We start from the raw sequence: 18,832 nt of genomic DNA, 5'->3' as shown, positions 1-18,832 counted from the left end.
AATGACTTGATAAGAAATGATCAGATTATGAATATGCTTTTCTAATACTTTTTATTGTGAAGAGCAATAAAAATACATAAAAGTACATGAAACACAAGTATATGGCATAACAATAATTACAAAGTAAACACCTATGTTAAATAAACACCACACAGGTCAATAAATAGACCACCAGCACCCCCCAGAAGTCTCTCCTACAAATTCCTTACCAAACACAAACTTCTCTCCCTTGAAAGTGACCTGCCTTGAGGGTCATAGGGGAAGGGACAGAAAATGAAACAAGATGAAACCAGAGGGAGACAAACCATAAGAGACTCTTAATCTCAGGAGGGTTGCTGGAGGGGAGAGGGGTGGTAGGGATGGGTGGTTGGGTGACGGACATTGGGGAGGGTACGTGCTATGGTGAGCGCTGTGAATTATGTAAGACTGATGAATCACAGACCTGTACCCCTGAAACAAATAATACATTATATGTTAATTTTTTTAAAGGTGACCTGCTTTTTATAATAATCATGTTATAAATTTCCTACTTTTAAACTTTATGTAAGTTGTGTAATTTGTGTCTTGCCTTTTCTCACCCAACATTGTTGGTAAGATTTGTCCATATCGCATGGAGCTATATTATGTTCCTTGCAATCATGCTAGAATATTGGATTGTCTGCAAATGGCTTGCTGTATTTATCTATTCTATCACTGATAGACATTTGGGTTGTTTCCAGTTTTGAACTATCATGAACATCCTTTGAATATTATTGTCTACATCTCCTGGAGCACATACATGTGTCTTGCTCTAACATACATCCAGGAGTGGAAGTACTAAGTCATAAATATGATATCTTCAACTTTGCTAGCTAATGCCAACCTGTTTCCCAAAGTGGTTGTAACAATTTATCCTGACTCAGCACTGTTCAATGATTCTAGCTGCTCTAGAACTTTAACACTCAGTATCTCAGTTGTTTTAATTTTAGCCATTCTGATGTAATATTATATTTCATTTTAGTTTAATTTTCAATTCCCTGATTATTTATGTGATTGGGCACATTTTTGTATGTTCTTGGTAATCTGAATATCTTTGGGGAAGTGTCCACTCAAGTCTTTTACCCATTTTTCTATCAAGTTGCCTGTCTTTTTTTTTCCTATTTGCACTGAAAAAAAATTTTTTTATTTAATTCTATATTGATTATATGTATAACAAATACCTTTCCCTATTCTGTGCCTTGTATTTCACTCTGTGGTGTCTTTTGATGAAAGTAAGATTTTAATTTTAATATTGTAGAATGTACTGATGTCTTCTTCTAGTTGTTTTTTGTATCTTGGGGGGGAAGGAAATTTCCTACCATGAGATCAGTTTCTTATATAACCTTCTGGAAGATACAGGAGAAATCAGTCCCCTATATTACCTTCTAGATTTATTTTTGCCTTACACAATAGGTCTTTAATCCACCTGGAATTGATTTTTTACTAATAGAGTGAGGAAGGGGTCCCATTTCTTTCTCTCACTTCCTTATCTGTCACCACTCTTATCTATCTCCTGAGGTTTACACATTTGTCCTAGCCTCACTTATTATAAAGTACATCCTTTCCCAACTGATGTATCACACAACCTCAATCATACGTCAAGTGTTTGTATAATGGGGATTTGTTTCTGGGCTCTCCACCATGCTCCATTGTCTGTTGTCTATCCCTACTTCCATACCACATGGACATCATTACTACTTTAGCTTTGATGTCTCATAGAATGAGCCCTCCAACCTTCTCCTTCATCTTCAACAGTGCCTTGGCCATCTTTAGCCCTTCCGACTCCCATATAAAATTTTTTAAAGATTTATTTATTTACTTTAGAGATAGAGTTAGAGCAGGGGGAGGGGTAGAGAGAGAGAGGGAGAGAATCTCAAGCAGACACTCCACTGAGCACAGACCCCAAGGTGGGGCTCAATCTCATGATCCCAAGATCAAAACATGAGCTGAAACCAAGAGTCTGACACTCAACTGACAGAGCCACCCAGGTGCTCCTTCCATATAAATTTTAGAATCGACTTGCTAAGTTCTACAAAAAGTTAGGATTTAATCAGGATTATATCTATTCCGTAAATCACTTTGGGGAGAATTGTCATCTTAACCAGTCTGTGAGCTTAGCATAGCTCTCATTTTAGATATGTCCTTTTTAATACCAGTATGATTTTCTTTTCTTTGAAAAAGACTTACCTATCTCTTATGAGATTTAGTCCTAAATATAGTATTTTATTTAAAATAGTATCTTTAAAACATTTACCTTCTGGTTTTGCTGGGAAATAAAATGATCAATATTTATAAACTGATTTTGGTATTCAGCAACCTTACCAAAATCTCCCGTGAGTTCTAATATCTTATCTTAGACTCTATTGGAGTTTCTGACTATCTCCAAATAATGACAGCTTGTTTCTTATTTTGCAGTCCTTAGAACTTTCCTTTCTTTTTCTTACTTATTGAGCTGGCTAGGGTCTGTAGTAAAGCACTGACTCCAAAGGTTTCACTGAATTGATTGAATTTGGGTTTCAAATTTTGAAGCCTCAACCACCAACATTTGCTCACTAATTGTAGTTAGGCTGTGAGAGAAAGAGAGGAATCAAGGTTGAGTGCAAGGTTTTTGGCCTGAACAGCTGGTAGAACTGCATTGTCATTTACTGCTGGCAAAGCCAGGGATTTGTTTATCATATAGCAGTGGTAATTAACTGAAGAAAGATAAAAACTGGCTTATGCTTATTGGTAATGATCTCTCTAACAGACTTTAGCCTGGTTTTCCACTTCTGAAATAATTCACTCCTGAAAGGATGTTTAAATCCTAATTTAAATACTAATACTAATGCTCTCAGTAGGGTTTGACTTGTAACTTCCTGTTCAGCCACTGCCCTCCACAGGGGGTTTGTCTGAATATGAGCTGTACACTCTTGACTATAATCTGAACGATGAGAGAGACAGTGAGAGAGAGAGAAAGATGACTTTTCCCTCTAGCGTCAATATTTCCTATTTTCTTATACACACACACACCCACACACACACACACACACACACACCTGTCTTGTTTTGCAACCTTTCCCAAGTCAAACAATTAAAAGAGAATCTCTGTCACCCAGGAAACTTGGTCCCTGCAAGTAGCTTGTCTGGAAAGATGTCCTAGAAAGACCAGCTGCATTTCTGCAATGTCAACCTAAAAACAATGAAGAAAAATGAAGGGGTGACTCCCGCCGAAGAGATCCTAAGTCATACAAAAAGCCCTCATTTCCCAGCCAGAAGGCCAATTTGACCGTATGGTTGTTTGCAATCACAGCTATGTATTTTATAGTCAACTTATTTTCACTTAACCTCCTGTTCCTGCTATCCTAAACTGCGTTCCGTGTTTCTACCGCCTTCATCATTACCATGTTAATGTCTGCATGATATTACAACGTGTTATTGCAACACAACTTAACTAAATAAAGTGAACCATTCAGGATTGTTTTCATTTTTCCACTGAAAATAACGCAGCAATCAGGCTTGCAGCTGTTCGCATCCTATTGTTGAATCGTCTTTTAGGATTCGCCTACAGATCCGTGAGTCAGACTAGAGACCGAGGATAACCAACGAGAGCCAGCGTGACCCCGCCCCCGGGGCGGGTCGTGGGCGGGGCCGCGCACGTCCGCGTCCCTCGCTGCGTCACGGACGTCCCGCCCACGTGGTGTGCGGCGCGCGAGCGGCCACTGCTGCGCTAGCCGGTGGTTCGGGGCCTGGGAGCACGGAAGCCCGGCGCGTCGGCTATGGCTCCCTGGGCTGTGGCCGAGCTATGGGCGCTGAACCCGCTGCGCGCTCTGTGGCTCACGCTGACCGCCGCCTTCCTGCTGACCCTGCTGCTGCAGCTAGTGCCGCCCGGCCTGCTCCCGGGCTGCGCGCTTTTCCAGGACCTGATCCGCTATGGGAAAACCAAGCGTGAGGGGCCGTCGCGCCCGGCCGCCTGCCGGGTCTTTGATGTGCCCAAGAGGTAACCGCGCCCCGGCTTGAGCCCGGGAAGCCGAGGCGCGGAGAGCCCGGGGCGCCCGGCTCGGGCAGCCGGCAGGGGGCAGCAGAGGCGGGCGCGGGCCCGGAGAGGCCCAGGCCCGGGCCCGGGCCCGGGAGGCCCTGACAGGTCTCCGGGCGCGGCGGGCCTCGGCGGGTCTCTGGGGGCACGGCCGCGTCGGCGTCGTGGCCCGGGGGGCGAAATGCCCCCAAGGGCCCGCAGACACCGAGGATGCTGAGCCGCGCGTGAATTTGAACGTGTGGCCGCACCGAGTCTTCCCCTCGGGGGAAGTAGCGCTTCCGAATGTAGGCCTGGTCACCCGGCGTCAGGTTATAGCCTTTTGGTCCCAAATTTTCCTTTTAGCCCTCCTCTGCACTCTAGGGCTCGATCTCACTTGAGGTCACTCACTTGTAGACATAGAGGCAGGCCCGCCCTTCGCCTTTGCTTCTCTCATTTGTCTCCGACCTTCGAAGTCAGGACGAGGGGGCGAGCCGCTGGTCACAGGGCGGCACCCCTCCTTCTGCCACACCGACGCTCCTCACTAGCACTTTGGCCCAGGAGTGCACATTTTTGTCAAGACTGACCCCGAAGCTTTGACTTTCAACAGGTTTCATAACCAAATTCAATGAAAGATTAAATCGTTAGGGCTTAAGTAGGGTTCTTTCAGAATTGTAAAGACTTGTAGTTTGCTTTTGTTTGGGGTTTTTTATTTTTTTACTTTGAATTCAGAACATAGCTGAGAAGAGTCAGCCAAGCACTTCTAGACGGTAGGAGAATAGCAGTGGCTCTTCTGTCTTTAAGGTGCATCGAAAGTTGAACATTTAGGAAGGAATCTGGAGAAACGTGATAAGGTTTCAAATGTATTAAAACACCAGGGTTATCGCTTGAACCTCTCAGAGACAGTGTCCCAGGTCCACAGACAAGAATCCGGCTGAATGTAACTTGGCTTCTGAAACGTGGATAATCGCCCCCGCTTTGGTCTGTTGGGAGAGAGTGTCCTTAGGTGTTAGCACTGAGAAGGAAGATGTAGGACATTCACAGGAAGAGGAAAGGGAATGAGGTCCTGGGAAGAGGTAGAAGTATTTAGGACAAATTAGTCAAACCCTGTATTTAGTAGAGGCTCTTTTTAAGCAAACATTATCCATCATCCTATTTTTAATCTAGTTTGATTGCAGTACATCCTTTTATGCTTTATAGCAATGGCATCCCCAGATTATCATTTTTTACTGTTATAAAGTGAAGAAAAAATATTTCTTAGTGTGAATTCTAACAAATTGTTTTCTGAATTTTGAAAAGGATATTGATGTCCCTTATTAAAGGACACATTTCAAGTCATTCCCTGCACTCCGCTGTTTCTCTGCTCCCATTCCCCAGCTGTTAGTGCTCAAGCACTTGATTAGATGACAGCTAACAAAACAGGCCTGGTACCTTTCCTTTATTCATTACTACTCTTTGGGCTTGTTGTAATTTCTCCCATAATTTACACCTTTTTCTTCTTCTAGAATTCTAGAGTAGAACTTCCCATGATGTTCAAGTAATGTTTTGTTTTTGTTTTTGCTTTTAAATTTAAACCATTTATTTTAGTATTGGAAGAAGATACAGCAAATCCAGGCCAAGAAAGAAAGACAAATGTGCCTAGATACTATATTTAAATATTTTTCCTTGTGCAAAATTCAGTTGTACTCTTAAAAGTGAACCTGTAATTTTTATACTTAGAGGCAGCTGTAAATCATATTTCTGCATTCATATTTCTGCATCTAAAATGGTGCTTACGTAATTTTGTTTAGGGTTATTTTTTCCTAAGGAGGCAAGAATAAAACCTTAAATCAGTTCATGGCATGTTCAATTCCATTACCACTGTTGGGTAGGGGTTTTTTTCCCTAAATTAAGGTGATGGTACTTTTCTTGTTTTCCTTTTGGTTCGTAGATTGTTAATTTCCGAGAAAATCTGAATAAATAGGTGATGTCAACATGAGTCACAATGCTCTTGACTTGTGTAATGTGTACAGAAGTACTTCTGCTTCTAAGTTTCAAAATGGTATCAAAGCCTTGCAATTGAATTGAGCTCTGGAAGCAAAGAGCCATCCAGACTTTTCTCCAGGGATGCAGCAGTCATAACCAGGGGACCTGTGCACAGAATTCAGGGCAAACCTGGTTAATTACGTCTTTATTTCACTAATCTCTAGCCAAAATTCAGCATTTCCTTAATGATAAATGTATTTAATGAACCATGGTAGAATTAGCAGTACTTGAATATGGTGAAAGATTTTTTTATATCACATTAAAAATATTGAAGAGACATCAAAACGTTTTCATCACCACAAGAATGAATCCCTAGATCTTGTTATTTGATACAGTAATTAAGCACATATATTATTATATCACAGATTTTTTTTCTAGGAGTTGTGTGTTACCTATATTTCAATATAATTGATTTCCTTGGTAATCCCTATGTATTTTATGATCGAAGTAACATTTTGAAAAGTGGCCAGTTCCCTTCCCCAGACTGCCAGTGGAGTCCAGGGAAGAAAAGTATTAAGAACCCTTGCTCTAGACTATAAACTGGCCATAAGTTTACATTGTCTTGTTTGTTACCATATCCCTGGTTCAGTGCCTGACAAATAATAAGGTCCTTGATCACTCTGTCTTGAATGAATTTAAGAAAAACAGGGTTTAGGTTTAGTTGGTTTGTTGATTAACAAAGGGTTTATAGAGTACTTACGTGCCAAGAGCTTTTGTTCTTATAAAACAGGCAGTAAATATGTAAACAAATCTTACAAAACAAGGTAATTTTGGACGGTAATAAGTGCCTCAGAGGAAATTGAGCAGGATTACTTGATCGTGAGCAAAATAGGGTGGCCGTGACAGTGACAGTGACAACACTGGAGAGGATGGTAAGGGAGGGGTGGGGCAGGAGATGAGCTCACTGTGGGAGGCAAGGCTGGCTCACCAGGGCCACGGTGGAGATGAGATTTTATTCTGAGTGTATGGAAAGCCACTGAACTCTTTAGGACAGGGAAGGAGGCGTGACATGATGTGATTCCTGTTTTTGAAAGGGTGACTAGCCATTGTGTGAAGAAGACTGAGTAAGAGGCTGTTATGATGGTCCAGGCAAAAGGCTTGCTTATATAATAACACCTCTTTGCCATATAGGTGGTGACGACATTGAAGTACTTAGCACAGGCCTGGCACCTAGTCAGAATCAGTAAACATTAGTTCACTTCCTTAGTTAACCCCATAACTCCCATAATGGGGCCTTGGATCAGTCTCAGCTATCTGCAAACCTGTATTATTAGATCCTGCCTCCTGGCTCAAAATCATCCAGTGGCTTCCACCTTACTCACAGGAAGAGCCCAAGACCTTATACTGTTTTGTTCCCACCACCTCACTGACTTTGTGACGTATAGTTAGCCCCCATGTGGTGCCAGTCCAGCCCTGTAGGCCTCTCTGCTAGTCTTCTTTCTCACCTCAGGGCCTTTGCACTGCCTGTTCCCTCTATCTAGAAAGCTCTTTCCCCATAGAGCCACATACTTGGTTTATGTCCTTACTTCCTATAATTCTACTCAAATATTACCTTCTCAGTGAGGTATTGCCTATCCACCCTATTTAAAAGTATAATTCTACCACCACCATGACCACCGCACCCCCCCATATTCCTTCTTCTCTTCCTGGCTTTCATTTTCTCAGTAATGGTAAATGCCTGCTGGCATGCTATGAATTTTACTTTTGTGTGTGAGTGTGAGTATAAGTGACATAAGGGCTGGATTATCTGTTGTTTTCGTTGTTGCACCCCTAGAGCAGTCCCTAGCTTCTAATTAGCCCTGAAATATTTATTAAAGTAGTGCTTGCTTGGTGCCAAGTCCTGTGTTACCATGAGGATCACCTTATCCCTCTTCACACGGGCTTGGAAAACAGTGCTGCAATTAAGTAAAGTGCCAAGGGAGGAAAAAGGGAGAATGTCTAAAACAAAAGGGGTAGAGTTCTTAGATCTGTTGTTGGAGGCTAACGGGGCCTTTTAACGTGGTATAAATTGGCATATGTGATACAGAGACAGAAAACTTCAGGTTCAGGTGGGTCTAGGTTGCATGAATTAGAGGTGTAGCGGTGTGGGGGCATCTGGGTGGCTCAGCTGGTTGAGTGTCCAAATACTATTCTCAGCTCCGATCTTGCTCTCAGGATTAAGAGTTCAAGCCCCATGTTGGGCTCCACGCTGGCCGTAGCACCTACTTTAGAAAAAAAAAGAAAGAGAGAAAGGTAGTGCTACCAGGTGATTTTAACTTCAGAGTCATCGGGCTGAGTTTGGAGCTAAATGCTGCCACTTACTGTGTAACCCTGGATATGTAACTTAACATCTGAGCCTTCGTTTTCTCACCTGCCACGAGATAACCAAGTAAACTTTACAGAATTGTTTCTGCCTACTTACCAGAGGGATTTTTTTTTCTAACTTTAAAAAGAGTGAAATGAATAAGCAATGCTGTGTGTGTGTGTGTGTGTGTGTGTGTGTGTGTGTAAAATATACATGATGTAACACTTAACATTTTAACCCTTTTCAGGTGTACAGTTCATTGGTGTTGTATACATTCACATTGCTGTGCAGCCATCACCACTATCAATTTCCAGAACTTTTCCATTAGCCAGAAGGATTTTAAAACCTAAGTTATTTAAGTCACTCTGCACAAATGGCTCCCTGTCACACTGAATAAAAGCCAGTGTCCTTGTAAGACCCTATAGCATCTGCTTCTGCACACAGGTGTCCTTTATTGTTCCTCAGAGCCTATGTGGTTGTCATTTCCTCTGCCTAGAAAATTCTTTCCCATAGAAGCTCACTAAGGTTATTCATTCTAGCCAAATATCACTTTCAGAGAGGCCATCCTTGACCACCCTTGGCCTCCCCTCTGCACCATCTCTGCCCCCTAAACCAGCATTATGCTACATGTCTATAGGTTGATTCGTTGACCATATGCTGAGGGTAGACATCAAGGCAGAGACCTGGTCTGTTTGCTCCCTGCTGAGTTCCCAGATCCTAGAACATTGCCCAGCACGTTCTAAGTTCCCAATAAATATTTGTGAAGAAATGAATTAGGTAGAGTGGCTGGCCCAGAAGATGCTTTTCAAAAGTCAACCCCTCTCCTTTGCATGGAAGCCTTCAGAGCAAGGTGCTGCTGGCATTCTGCCCTGCTCCTGCAACTCAGACCATACCTGGGCTCAGTTCTAGGAAGCATGTCTTAAGAAAGACCCTAGAAGGCAATCAAAAACCAGTGGCCAGGTAGGGAAGGGAGTATTGGAAATACAAGGATGAACTTTGGAGGAAACTAAGCTCTTGAGCCTGGAGAAGATCGGAATCAGGAACAACAGGCTCGCTCGGCAAGGGCAGATCTAGTGATAGAATTTGTAATAGGAGTCAGGAGAATTAAATGGGTTGCTCTGGAATGATCAGATGAGATCAGTATTTGTCAGACCTGGTTGTGGGCAGGGTCTGGGTGGATGGGGCGAGGATTGCTGTAAAGTCTGATATAATCATCTGGATCTTCTGGAAGAAGACTCCCTGAGCTCGGTCTATTTTGTTGTGACAAGGAAGAGGCTTGATACAGAGTGTTGTGTTGAAGGCCAAGGAGGACAACCTGCAGAGTCAGAAAGATTTTGAATTTACTTAAATAAAGAAAAGTAGGAGAAGGATGGGTAAAGCGACCTCAGAATAACCTGTGTTAGGCCTCTGTGCCATGGTAGGTGATCTCCTTTCGGTAAACCAGCATCCTCCTTCACGTTAAGGTAACCTTGCTAATTTCAGTGTCCATTGGCTCTGGTTTTACTTGTATTTCATGTATAACTGTGTTGATTGCAAAATAGGCGCTGTACTTGATGAAAGGTGTAACCATCAGGATTTGGTTCCTCATTTTATGAGTTAAAGTCATGCTATTATAAAGTAATTTGGTCAACACAATTTCAGAAAACACTGAATCAGAAAACCTTTTAGGTTTCTGGCAACCCCGAGAGCTTGTGGTTTTGTAAATCTTGTGTAACAGCTCTATGGCTGTTGCAGCAACATTGCCCAGGATTTAGAAATCTTTCACACATTTGGCTTCTGTTGGCACAACCTAGGTTCTCTTTGCCAGGGTCTGGTGCCCCCTCTGTTGGAACTTGAGCCAATCCTGTCACCCAGAGATAAGAAAGGTTGCTAATTGACCCTCTATCCAGGTTTAACAAGGTCAATCACGGTCTCGTTAACCTCAGGTGGCCTCTTTTTCCGGAGTTAACTGGTCCCATCCTTTGAAAGCAGATTTTAAAAGTCTGAACGCCTGCAGGATTCAGGTTCTATTAAAAAAACAAAAGTACACTTTGGGAAACGGGGAAAGAGGCTCCAGAGTCTAAAAATAGTCTTCCTGCTTAATGCTTTAAAGAGGACCTCCTCTGATGATTGCCTAACTGGTTTAACCTTGCAGGTACTTTTCTCACTTCTACATCATCTCAGTGCTGTGGAACGGCTTCCTGCTTTGGCACCTTACTCAGTCTCTGTTCCTGGGAGTGCCTTTTCCAAACTGGCTTCACGGTCTGCTCAGAATTCTCGGGGCTGCCCAGTTCCAAGGTACAACTCCATGGACTAGTTATGACCATTTCGTCCTGTTCCTGCCTTTCCTGCCTGCAGGGAGCTGTTCCTGGTATTTCACAGTCACGCCCAGTCTCCTCCTGTGTGGGCCCCGGAAGTGGAGGGTGAGGCCAAAGAGAGTTCTGCGTGCTTCCTAAGCCGGTGGCCCCGGGGATGTCTCCATGTCCTTCATTGAGTCTGCTCTTTGTCCCTGCCTTCCCAGCGAGTGCTATGCTGTGTACAAGACGGCTGTGCTCCTTCTGATATTTTTAGTGCTATCGATATATTTATGCAGAAGTCTTTACACTGTGCGAAAGCTCTTAGGCTCCATTAGGTTTGCCTTGAAACATTTGTCATTTCTCTAGCTGAACCAAAATCATGTCTCAGAACCCCAGAAATAGAATAGAAATTACTCTTGATCACCAGTTAAAAATATTGGGTATACTGTAAGCAATAGTTATATAATAAAATTGGCTCTGAATAGTTGTTGACCAGATGATTATAAAATAGCCTTTAAATTCACCTCACTCAACCTCAAATAAAGGATGCATGGAACAATTTTAGAAATCGGGAAATGAAGGTGAAAACCATAAGACGGCCTCAATTAGTGTCAGGGAGAGGGTGAGGGGCTGAATTAGAAACAAATTGCCCTGGTGCTATCTCTGTCCTTTGTTCCACCACTGGCTCCACGGGAACAGTCCTTTTCTGCATAACCAGGGGAACTTGTTGCAAAAGACGACAGCCCGAGGGAAGACCTATGCAGAGACCTCAGCAGATCCCACTTCACCCATTAAAGCGTCATCTCTCCCTTTGTTTACTGTGGGGCTAGCTGGGGTTCTGGAATTTAGAAGGTTGGTTGTGAGGAGTTTTATTTGTATATTTGTTTTAACCTATTCCTAAAGAGTTAAAACTAGGATTTGCTGTATTTAAAATAGAAAAATAGCCAATGCTGTTCTGTACTGATAGAAGTCTAGATAGGGCTTACCTTTGTTGGGGGTAGGCAGTGCCTGGAGGGGAGACAAGGGAGTGCTGGTTGTGTTCTGTTTCTTGATCTGGATGCTGGATATATGGGCGGAATAAGTTGGTTTAGTTTGTAGAATTCGTTAAACTGTATCCTTAATTCTAATGATGTGTGTGTATATGTCTGTGTGTGTGTATGTGTGACATTCATTTAAAAAACAAAAACATCTAGGTGTTATGTCAGTTTAAAAACCAGTACTTCTGAATTCTTTTGGCAGAGGGGTGGGAAGCAGGTAGGAAGATTGATCTCAAGGCTCACAGTCCCCTGAAAGTATGATTTTGTTTCTTGTTTGTTTAATATGGAAAGAAATGCATATTTCCCTCTGTCTCTGTTCCTGTCCCCTTTTCTGCCTGTCTGGGTGCCTGTGTCTCATCTCCCCTGACCCAGGGATCCCACCGGGTGGGGTTAGTAGAGGTCATCCAGGCATTCTTCCTGACCATCTTCATCTGGCTGTTAGCGCCAGGAACCAGAGGTCCACAGACACCAGGTTCTGCGTGCACAGACTCCTTTGCAGTGACATGCGTGTAACCAGAAGGCTTTCCAAGCTTGTCACTAGTCAAATTCCTTAACTTCACTTGGCCCACTTCCTCATGACTTCAAAAAAAAAAAAAAGAGTGTTAGGCTAGATGATGTTCTAGGGCCCTCTCCTAGCTCTAATCTTATTTAATACTCCGTGGAAGAGGAGGAAAAATAATAATGACTTTGGCATTAATCCCAGAAAGAGAGATGCTAACATGTTGCATTCTGAATTATAGGGGGTGAGCTGGCACTGTCCGCATTCTTAGTGTTAGTATTTCTGTGGCTACACAGCTTGCGAAGGCTCTTCGAATGCTTCTATGTCAGTGTCTTCTCCAATGCCGTGATTCACGTCGTGCAGTACTGTTTTGGACTTGTCTACTATGTCCTCACCGGCCTGACTGTGCTCAGCCAAGTGCCAATGGACGGCAGGAATGGTGAGTGGTCCATGGGGTCTGTCAGCCGAGTCACTGGGCATGTGAAGTGCTGTTCAGGCAAAGCACTCCACCAAGCCTGACAAAAGTTTGAAAACAGACCTGCCCAACCCACTTTGCATTTAAGAGTTTGAACTCTACCAGCCTTGGCAAAAGTCAACATGCCCAAGGATATATACATTAACTATTATACAATTGCTAAAACCTGAGAGACACCAACATAAGCACTAATGCCCGTGGTAAAGATAGTAAAGTACCAGGTGTTGAGGAGGCTTGGTGTAAGGACGAAGAATTGGGATGTGGGTCTCCCTTGGTGGGACTGAAGTCCGTGACCTCACGCGGAGTTACTCTGGAGAGAAAGAGGGAGTATGGGCAAGAGTTGGATAGGAAGCAGGGGAACACCCAAGAGCAGGAGAAAGGGTCCGCAAAGTTGCTCCACCAAAGGCTCAGTCTCCCTCGGGTGTGTGTGTGGAAGGGGAAGGGTGGTACGGGATTAAATCTCAGAAAACCAGAGGAGAAGGGGTGGCCTGGGCCGGGGTGAATAGTTGTGATTTGAAGAGGGAGTAGAGAGCCATTTTGTTGCCATTTCGTTCTTAGGATGATTCCGATCCTAACAAAGCTTTTCTTCAAGGGAGGCAGCCTGAGGGGAGAGGACAAAAGCGTACTGTGGAGAGTCCGAGTTATATCTGAACATTGCTGAGTTCCCACTGGCCGGGAAGAGGGAAGCAAAATCATGACCTTTGTTTATGAGGGGGAAATGAAGTGTGCTTTGCCGGGGGAAGGGAGGCTGGAGATCTAACATATAGGACTATCATTTTTGTAAAAACAATGCGTGCTTTTTACACAGAACTCGAGTCATTTGCGGTGACTCACGTTAGTTTTTAGTGCTGAGGCGAAGTTCACCCTGCTTCGCCTTTGGTGTCCTTCTGCCCACACACTGTAGGGCAGAGCATTCATGACTGTTTTCTCTTAATTCAAGTCTTCGTGTGTCTTATCTGTCCGTGTAAATAGAGACCAAAGTCTGGATGTTTCTAGTATTCAGTGAACTTTCTCCTCAGGTTTGATTTCGGCATCAGAATAGCCCCTTGAGCACCCTCTCTCTGTCGCTGTAGCACAACCCAAGGTCTCTTCGGCTTAAGGAATGACATTAGAGTACAATTTAGTAATGATTTTTCTTAATTCATGAATTATTTATTGGCTTCAGCCACTCAGCTAGCATCTCTCCATCTGATTCCCCTGAATTTAATCAAGTCAGTGTTTCCTCCCTCAGCGTTCTGCTGTGGCACTCACGTGCAGCCCACATCAAGGTCTGAACTATTATTCATGGTGCACAGTGCTAGGATTTCCACCCAAAGGAGCTTTCCGAAGCACGCGGCTAACCCGCTAGCTTTCAGTCTGTTGGCCTCCGTTGGCATTACGTATCTCTTCTGGAGCTTCGTCTGCTAGCTTGACCCCAGCTTCTGCCTTCCCCCCCAAATAAACAGTCAAGAAAAAGCAGCTGAGACACCCCCAGAAATCGCTTCTTAGACACTCCTTTCTGAAGCTGTCCTCTGTTTCACCTACTTGTGTTTCAAGAAGTCATATGCAGGCATTTGGGACAATGTGAGGAAAACAGTTTCAGGCATTCACTGAGAGAGAACACACGGGCATGTGTCAGCCATCGGGTCTGATAGACTGAGTCTGAATTCTGGCTTACTTAACCACCCTGAACCTCAGTACCTTCATCTGTAATCAGGGACACATCCTGATTTCAGAGGGTTCTTGTGAAAGGGAGGAGAAAGGATGTCTACAAGCTGCCCCCTCATCTCCTGGTCTTCAAAGTCTAGAGGGTCTACCTCCAGCCACTTCCCATTACACTGTTGTGTTTTATTTTCTCCTGAGTGCCCTCTCTACCTGAACTTGTCTTGGTCATCAGTTTGCCTACGAGTTTCTGTCTGTCCCTTGCCACTGGAACGTGGGTTCCTGAGGACTGAGATCTTACCTTACGTACTCACTGCTTTATCCCTGTGTGAGATGCCAGGCTCAGTAGACAGTGAGTCAGTAAATAACGAATAAACAAAGAGTTAAATACTACACAGATTGGATTCTCAGCCTTCCACTTGCCTCCCCTTTCCTGCATTATAATTCCAACTTATTCTTAGGAATCTTTCCCTCATAGGTACTTTCTCTGATTCGGAGTAGGTAACTTGGCAGCGATGAGAACTCTCAAACACTTGCTTCAGTTTTTAATCCTAAAATGACTTGCTCTTAAAGCCCTCCAATTTAAAACTATTTTTCATATTTTGTTTATTTTTAACCTGTAAAAATATAACCTTTTCATTAAATGGCTAAGTCTAGTAAACATTAAGAGTATAGTAAACTGTTTCTATAGGGCAGATTTTTAAAAGAAATTAACACAGGTAGACATTGGTGGACTCTCATGAGTCGTTAGCTGTCATTAGTCTTCCCTCCGGGTGCCCATAGGGAATCGCATATTCTCGGTTCTCTTACCTGAATCAACTCTGTAGGGGCTGTCTCTTGGCTCCAGGCCCGCAGGCTCTTCCCCACCGTCAATCCAATCCACCGTCAATGGACAGCTTTGTTTCTTCAGTCAAGTTCCTGACTAGCCTGACTGCTTCCTGCTGATCATAAGGAAGTCCTGAATTTGCTTTTCTGATGCCAGTCCTCAAAAGACCTGCATTCTTCCTATCTTCTTGGTAGCTGGAGAAGAAAGAGGAAGATGATACTTTGAGTGTTTCTACTTATGAGCTAAATCTAACATGGTTCTCTCTAATCAGAAAAGGATAGTTTGGGGCGCCTGGGTGGCTCAGTAGGTTAAAGCCTCTGCCTTCAGCTCAGTCACAATCCCAGGGTGCTGGGATCGAGCCCCACATCGGGCTCTCTGCTCCACGGGGAGCCTGCTTCCCCTCTCTCTCTCTGCCTGCCTCTCTCCCTACTTGTGACCTCTGTCTGTCAAGTAAATAAATAAAATCTTAAAAAGAAAGAAAGAAAGAAAGAGAGAAAGAAAGAAAGAAAGAAAGAAAGAAAGAAAGAAAGAAAGAAAGAAAGAAAGAAGGAAGGAAGGATAGTTTGTGTCTTCATCTTGCAATTTACACTTCTTCTCTTTTGGGAAGCCCCACTGTGAGCTGTGACTTCTAGTGATTTTCTTCATTGGCTGATGCTAGTCAAGTCCGTGCTCTGCATTCAGTGTCTCCCCTGAATGGCTTAGGGTGGCAGCTCAGGGTGAGATTCCTTTAGAAAGTGTCTTACTGACAGTAGACCGTAAGAAAGAAGACATAACACCAGGCTTAGAAATAGAAATGCAAAGCAGTGTCACCACACGAGAGTGCATCACGAGAGTAGGAGACAGAGCCGACCTCTGTGCTTGAAGCATTTGAAGAGCAGCAGGAGAGCATGTCCATGTGGCACTCTCTATCGGGGGCCACCAAAGCTGCCCCTGGATGAGGAGCCTACCCCCTAACCCACAGGACAGCGCTCTCCCCCGCCAGACCTGGTACATTCGGTCAGGATAGTTTTCTAGTCGCGAGGAACAGTATAGTGGGTAATTGTGTTCTACTAACTGTATGGTTCTACTAGCTGTATCATTCCCCAAGCCTCTGAAATTTTGCAGGCTGGCTAATAAGCTAATTCTTTTTTTCTGTAGTCTATGTGATAGGGAAAAATCTCTTGATGCAAGCTCGGTGGTTCCATATCCTCGGAATGCTGATGTTTATCTGGTCGTCTGTCCATCAGTACAAGTGCCATGTCATTCTTGGCAATCTCAGGAAAAATAAAGCAGGTGAGGGGCCTTTCGCAGCCATTGCATGGGAAATTTGAACCCTCAGAAGTTAGTTATCCCTGTTCCTTTATTTTTTCCCCTCCTGCCCTAAATTAACGGACTCATCTATCAAATGCTCCTTTTCGACAAGACATCTCTCTGGGTCTCCATATTCCCCTTTGTAAAATGAGAGCGTTATACTGAAAGACTTCCCCAGCTCCATCTAGCCCTCACACTCTGTAATTCTATTCTGTGTCCACATCTGGGGGCCTGCACAGCAGACACGTGCCTAACCAGCACATGAACATTCCCGTTACCCTGCTGAGTTAGGGTCATTCCAGCCGCAGAAAAAAAAAACAAAACAAAAGTCTTGACTTTTTAGTTAGCTTGTATTGACTTACCACAGGTACAGTTTTCATTAGGTTTTTTGAAATACTAACAGTGGAATAATACTATTCAGCATTTTTCCAGTGCTTATTCTGTGCCAGGCCCGGTTCCTGGAACTTTACATAGAGTCTCACAGTGCTTAGTTGAGTTGGGGACAGTCTTATTCTCCTTTACAAATGGGGAGACTGAGGCACCGAGCTGTTAAGCAGCTTTTCTAAAGTTCCACAGCATGTGAGTGGTAGAGTCAGGATTTGAGCTCATGCCGTCTGAGCTCTTAATGACTAGCTTGGAGGCCTAGTGGGAAACAGGCTTTCCTCTGTGCTTATTTTCAGTTGATAGTGTAACCTAGGCATGTAACTTTCTAATACATAGTAGGTTGACAATGGAAGTGTGACAGGAAATGGGTTTGCACACAGGTCAGCAATCTGAGTTTTTGGAAATGACTTGGGGCCTGAGGGGGTAAATTCTCTTTCTACAACTTCATTTGTTCGTGGCCTTCTGTTTCTGTTTCAGGGGTAGTCATTCACTGTAACCACCGAATCCCTTTTGGAGACTGGTTTGAATATGTTTCTTCCCCGAACTACTTAGCAGAGCTGATGATCTACATTTCCATGGCTGTCACCTTTGGGCTCCACAACTTAACTTGGTGGCTAGTGGTGACATATGTTTTCTTCAGCCAGGCGCTGTCTGCTTTCCTCAGCCACAAATTCTACAAAAGCAAATTTGTCTCCTATCCAAAGCATAGGAAAGCTTTCCTGCCGTTCCTGTTTTAAGGTAACCTCAGTCATGAAGCATGCAAACCAGGTGACAGGTGCGATTCCTCAGGACAACAAAGTCTAGGGACCAAAGCACAGTTTCTACAGAACTGTTTGTAACTCCGCATTCCGTTTTTACACCCAAAAGTCTTCACCGAACGAGCAAAGCAAGACCCCGCAAGAAAATGAATATTCACAAAGGAAATCCTTCTGGCAGGCCTGGGAGTGCTGTGTCTGCCTTCTGAGATGCTTTATAAAACCAACCAACTGCTAACAAGTAGATGAGACTTCTCCAAGCTGCCTCACAAGCAAACTAACCAAGAATATGCCAACGGCTTCACACATGCACCTACGTCCCCAGAGGAAGAGATGAGACCATCCGTGGCTTTTTGTTGGGGACAGGTGAGCTGGACTACATAAGCAGCAGTATAGCAGTGCGCAGTAACTGTTGCATTTCAGTAAAAGCAGAAGAGCTTTTGGAAATCACAATATATAATTTCACAGCAACAGATTTAGGGGAAAATGAGTTTGTTGGAGATAGTGTATACCTTCACATACAGCTATGAAGATTTTCAGTTACGTAACCAGCAACAGCAGTTTCCACTCATCTCCCCTTCAAATCATAGGAAACCACTTTTATTTAATTCTTCTTTTGACATGCCTTTCAAGGAAGTACCTTAAAAGTGAAAGCATCTGAAAATAAAATATTTTTATATTTATGTGTAGAGCTCCTTCATGAATGGACTGACCTTCGCTGCAGAGGGGGCCAGTGCTGTAGCCTCGTTCGTGTGGAGTTACTCACACTGGATTAAGGTTTGCCTGAGTTTGAACTGTTTTAATAAAGTGAATCTGAAGATTTTTAGGAATAAAGTTTACACTAAAGCAGTCTGTTCAAGAAAATACCCATGATTAAATCAAAGGGCAATAAATGCATGGTTTAAAAGAAAAACAAGAACTGGAAAAGTAACACCACAGCCTGAGCAGCTCTGTAAAAACCGCACATTTGTGCAGCACAGGATTTCCTGGCTTAGTGACTAAGGTATTAACTTGATGGCTTTTGTGCAGGTGTCATATTACAGTCTACTAGCTAGTGAAGTTTTGCACTAATAGGTACCTTGCTGTGGGAGAAAGAACCTCATTATTATTCAGACGCATAACCAAATGCAGTGAAAGCACATCCTCCCACCCTCATCCTTGGAGTAGTAAAAACAGAGCTGCTAGACTGAGATTCTTCTTAATCTAAACTTTCAGTATAAGCACATGAAAGCACATTCTAAAGTGCTAAAAATAATTCTGCTGTAGCATTTTCTCTCCCATCCATCAAATACCACCTCAATCGGTTGCTCAGTCTGTTCCAACAAATAACCTAT

At 43.5% G+C, this 18,832-nt stretch overlaps 1 protein-coding gene across 1 annotated transcript; it reads left to right on the top strand.

The window, feature by feature from the left end:
• The first annotated feature begins 3,741 nt into the window (after nucleotides 1-3,741).
• SRD5A3 (steroid 5 alpha-reductase 3) lies at nucleotides 3,742-18,187 on the top strand. Its single transcript, XM_032851406.1, has 5 exons — nucleotides 3,742-3,994; nucleotides 10,450-10,592; nucleotides 12,369-12,566; nucleotides 16,207-16,341; nucleotides 17,221-18,187. The coding sequence occupies exons 1-5, from the start codon at nucleotides 3,774-3,776 to the stop codon at nucleotides 17,478-17,480; spliced, it is 957 nt and encodes a 318-aa protein (XP_032707297.1). The 5' UTR covers nucleotides 3,742-3,773; the 3' UTR covers nucleotides 17,481-18,187.
• Nucleotides 18,188-18,832: the final 645 nt, after the last annotated feature.

This window comes from Lontra canadensis, unplaced genomic scaffold (assembly GCF_010015895.1).
Source record: "Lontra canadensis isolate GAN:19392208 unplaced genomic scaffold, GSC_riverotter_1.0 scaffold1, whole genome shotgun sequence".
NCBI lineage: Eukaryota > Metazoa > Chordata > Mammalia > Carnivora > Mustelidae > Lontra > Lontra canadensis.
Note: the sequence above shows the minus strand (reverse complement) of the source record. Positions and strands in the feature narration are given on the sequence as shown.

Excerpts from the sequence above, each read along its gene's own strand:
- SRD5A3 (XM_032851406.1), top strand. The coding sequence starts at position 3,774 with ATGGCTCCCTGGGCTGTGGCCGAGCTATGGGCGCTGAACCCGCTGCGC. Across the intron at positions 3,995-10,449 it reads GTCTTTGATGTGCCCAAGAG|GTACTTTTCTCACTTCTACA; the intron begins GTAACCGCGCCC and ends TTAACCTTGCAG. Across the intron at positions 12,567-16,206 it reads GCCAATGGACGGCAGGAATG|TCTATGTGATAGGGAAAAAT; the intron begins GTGAGTGGTCCA and ends TTTTTTCTGTAG.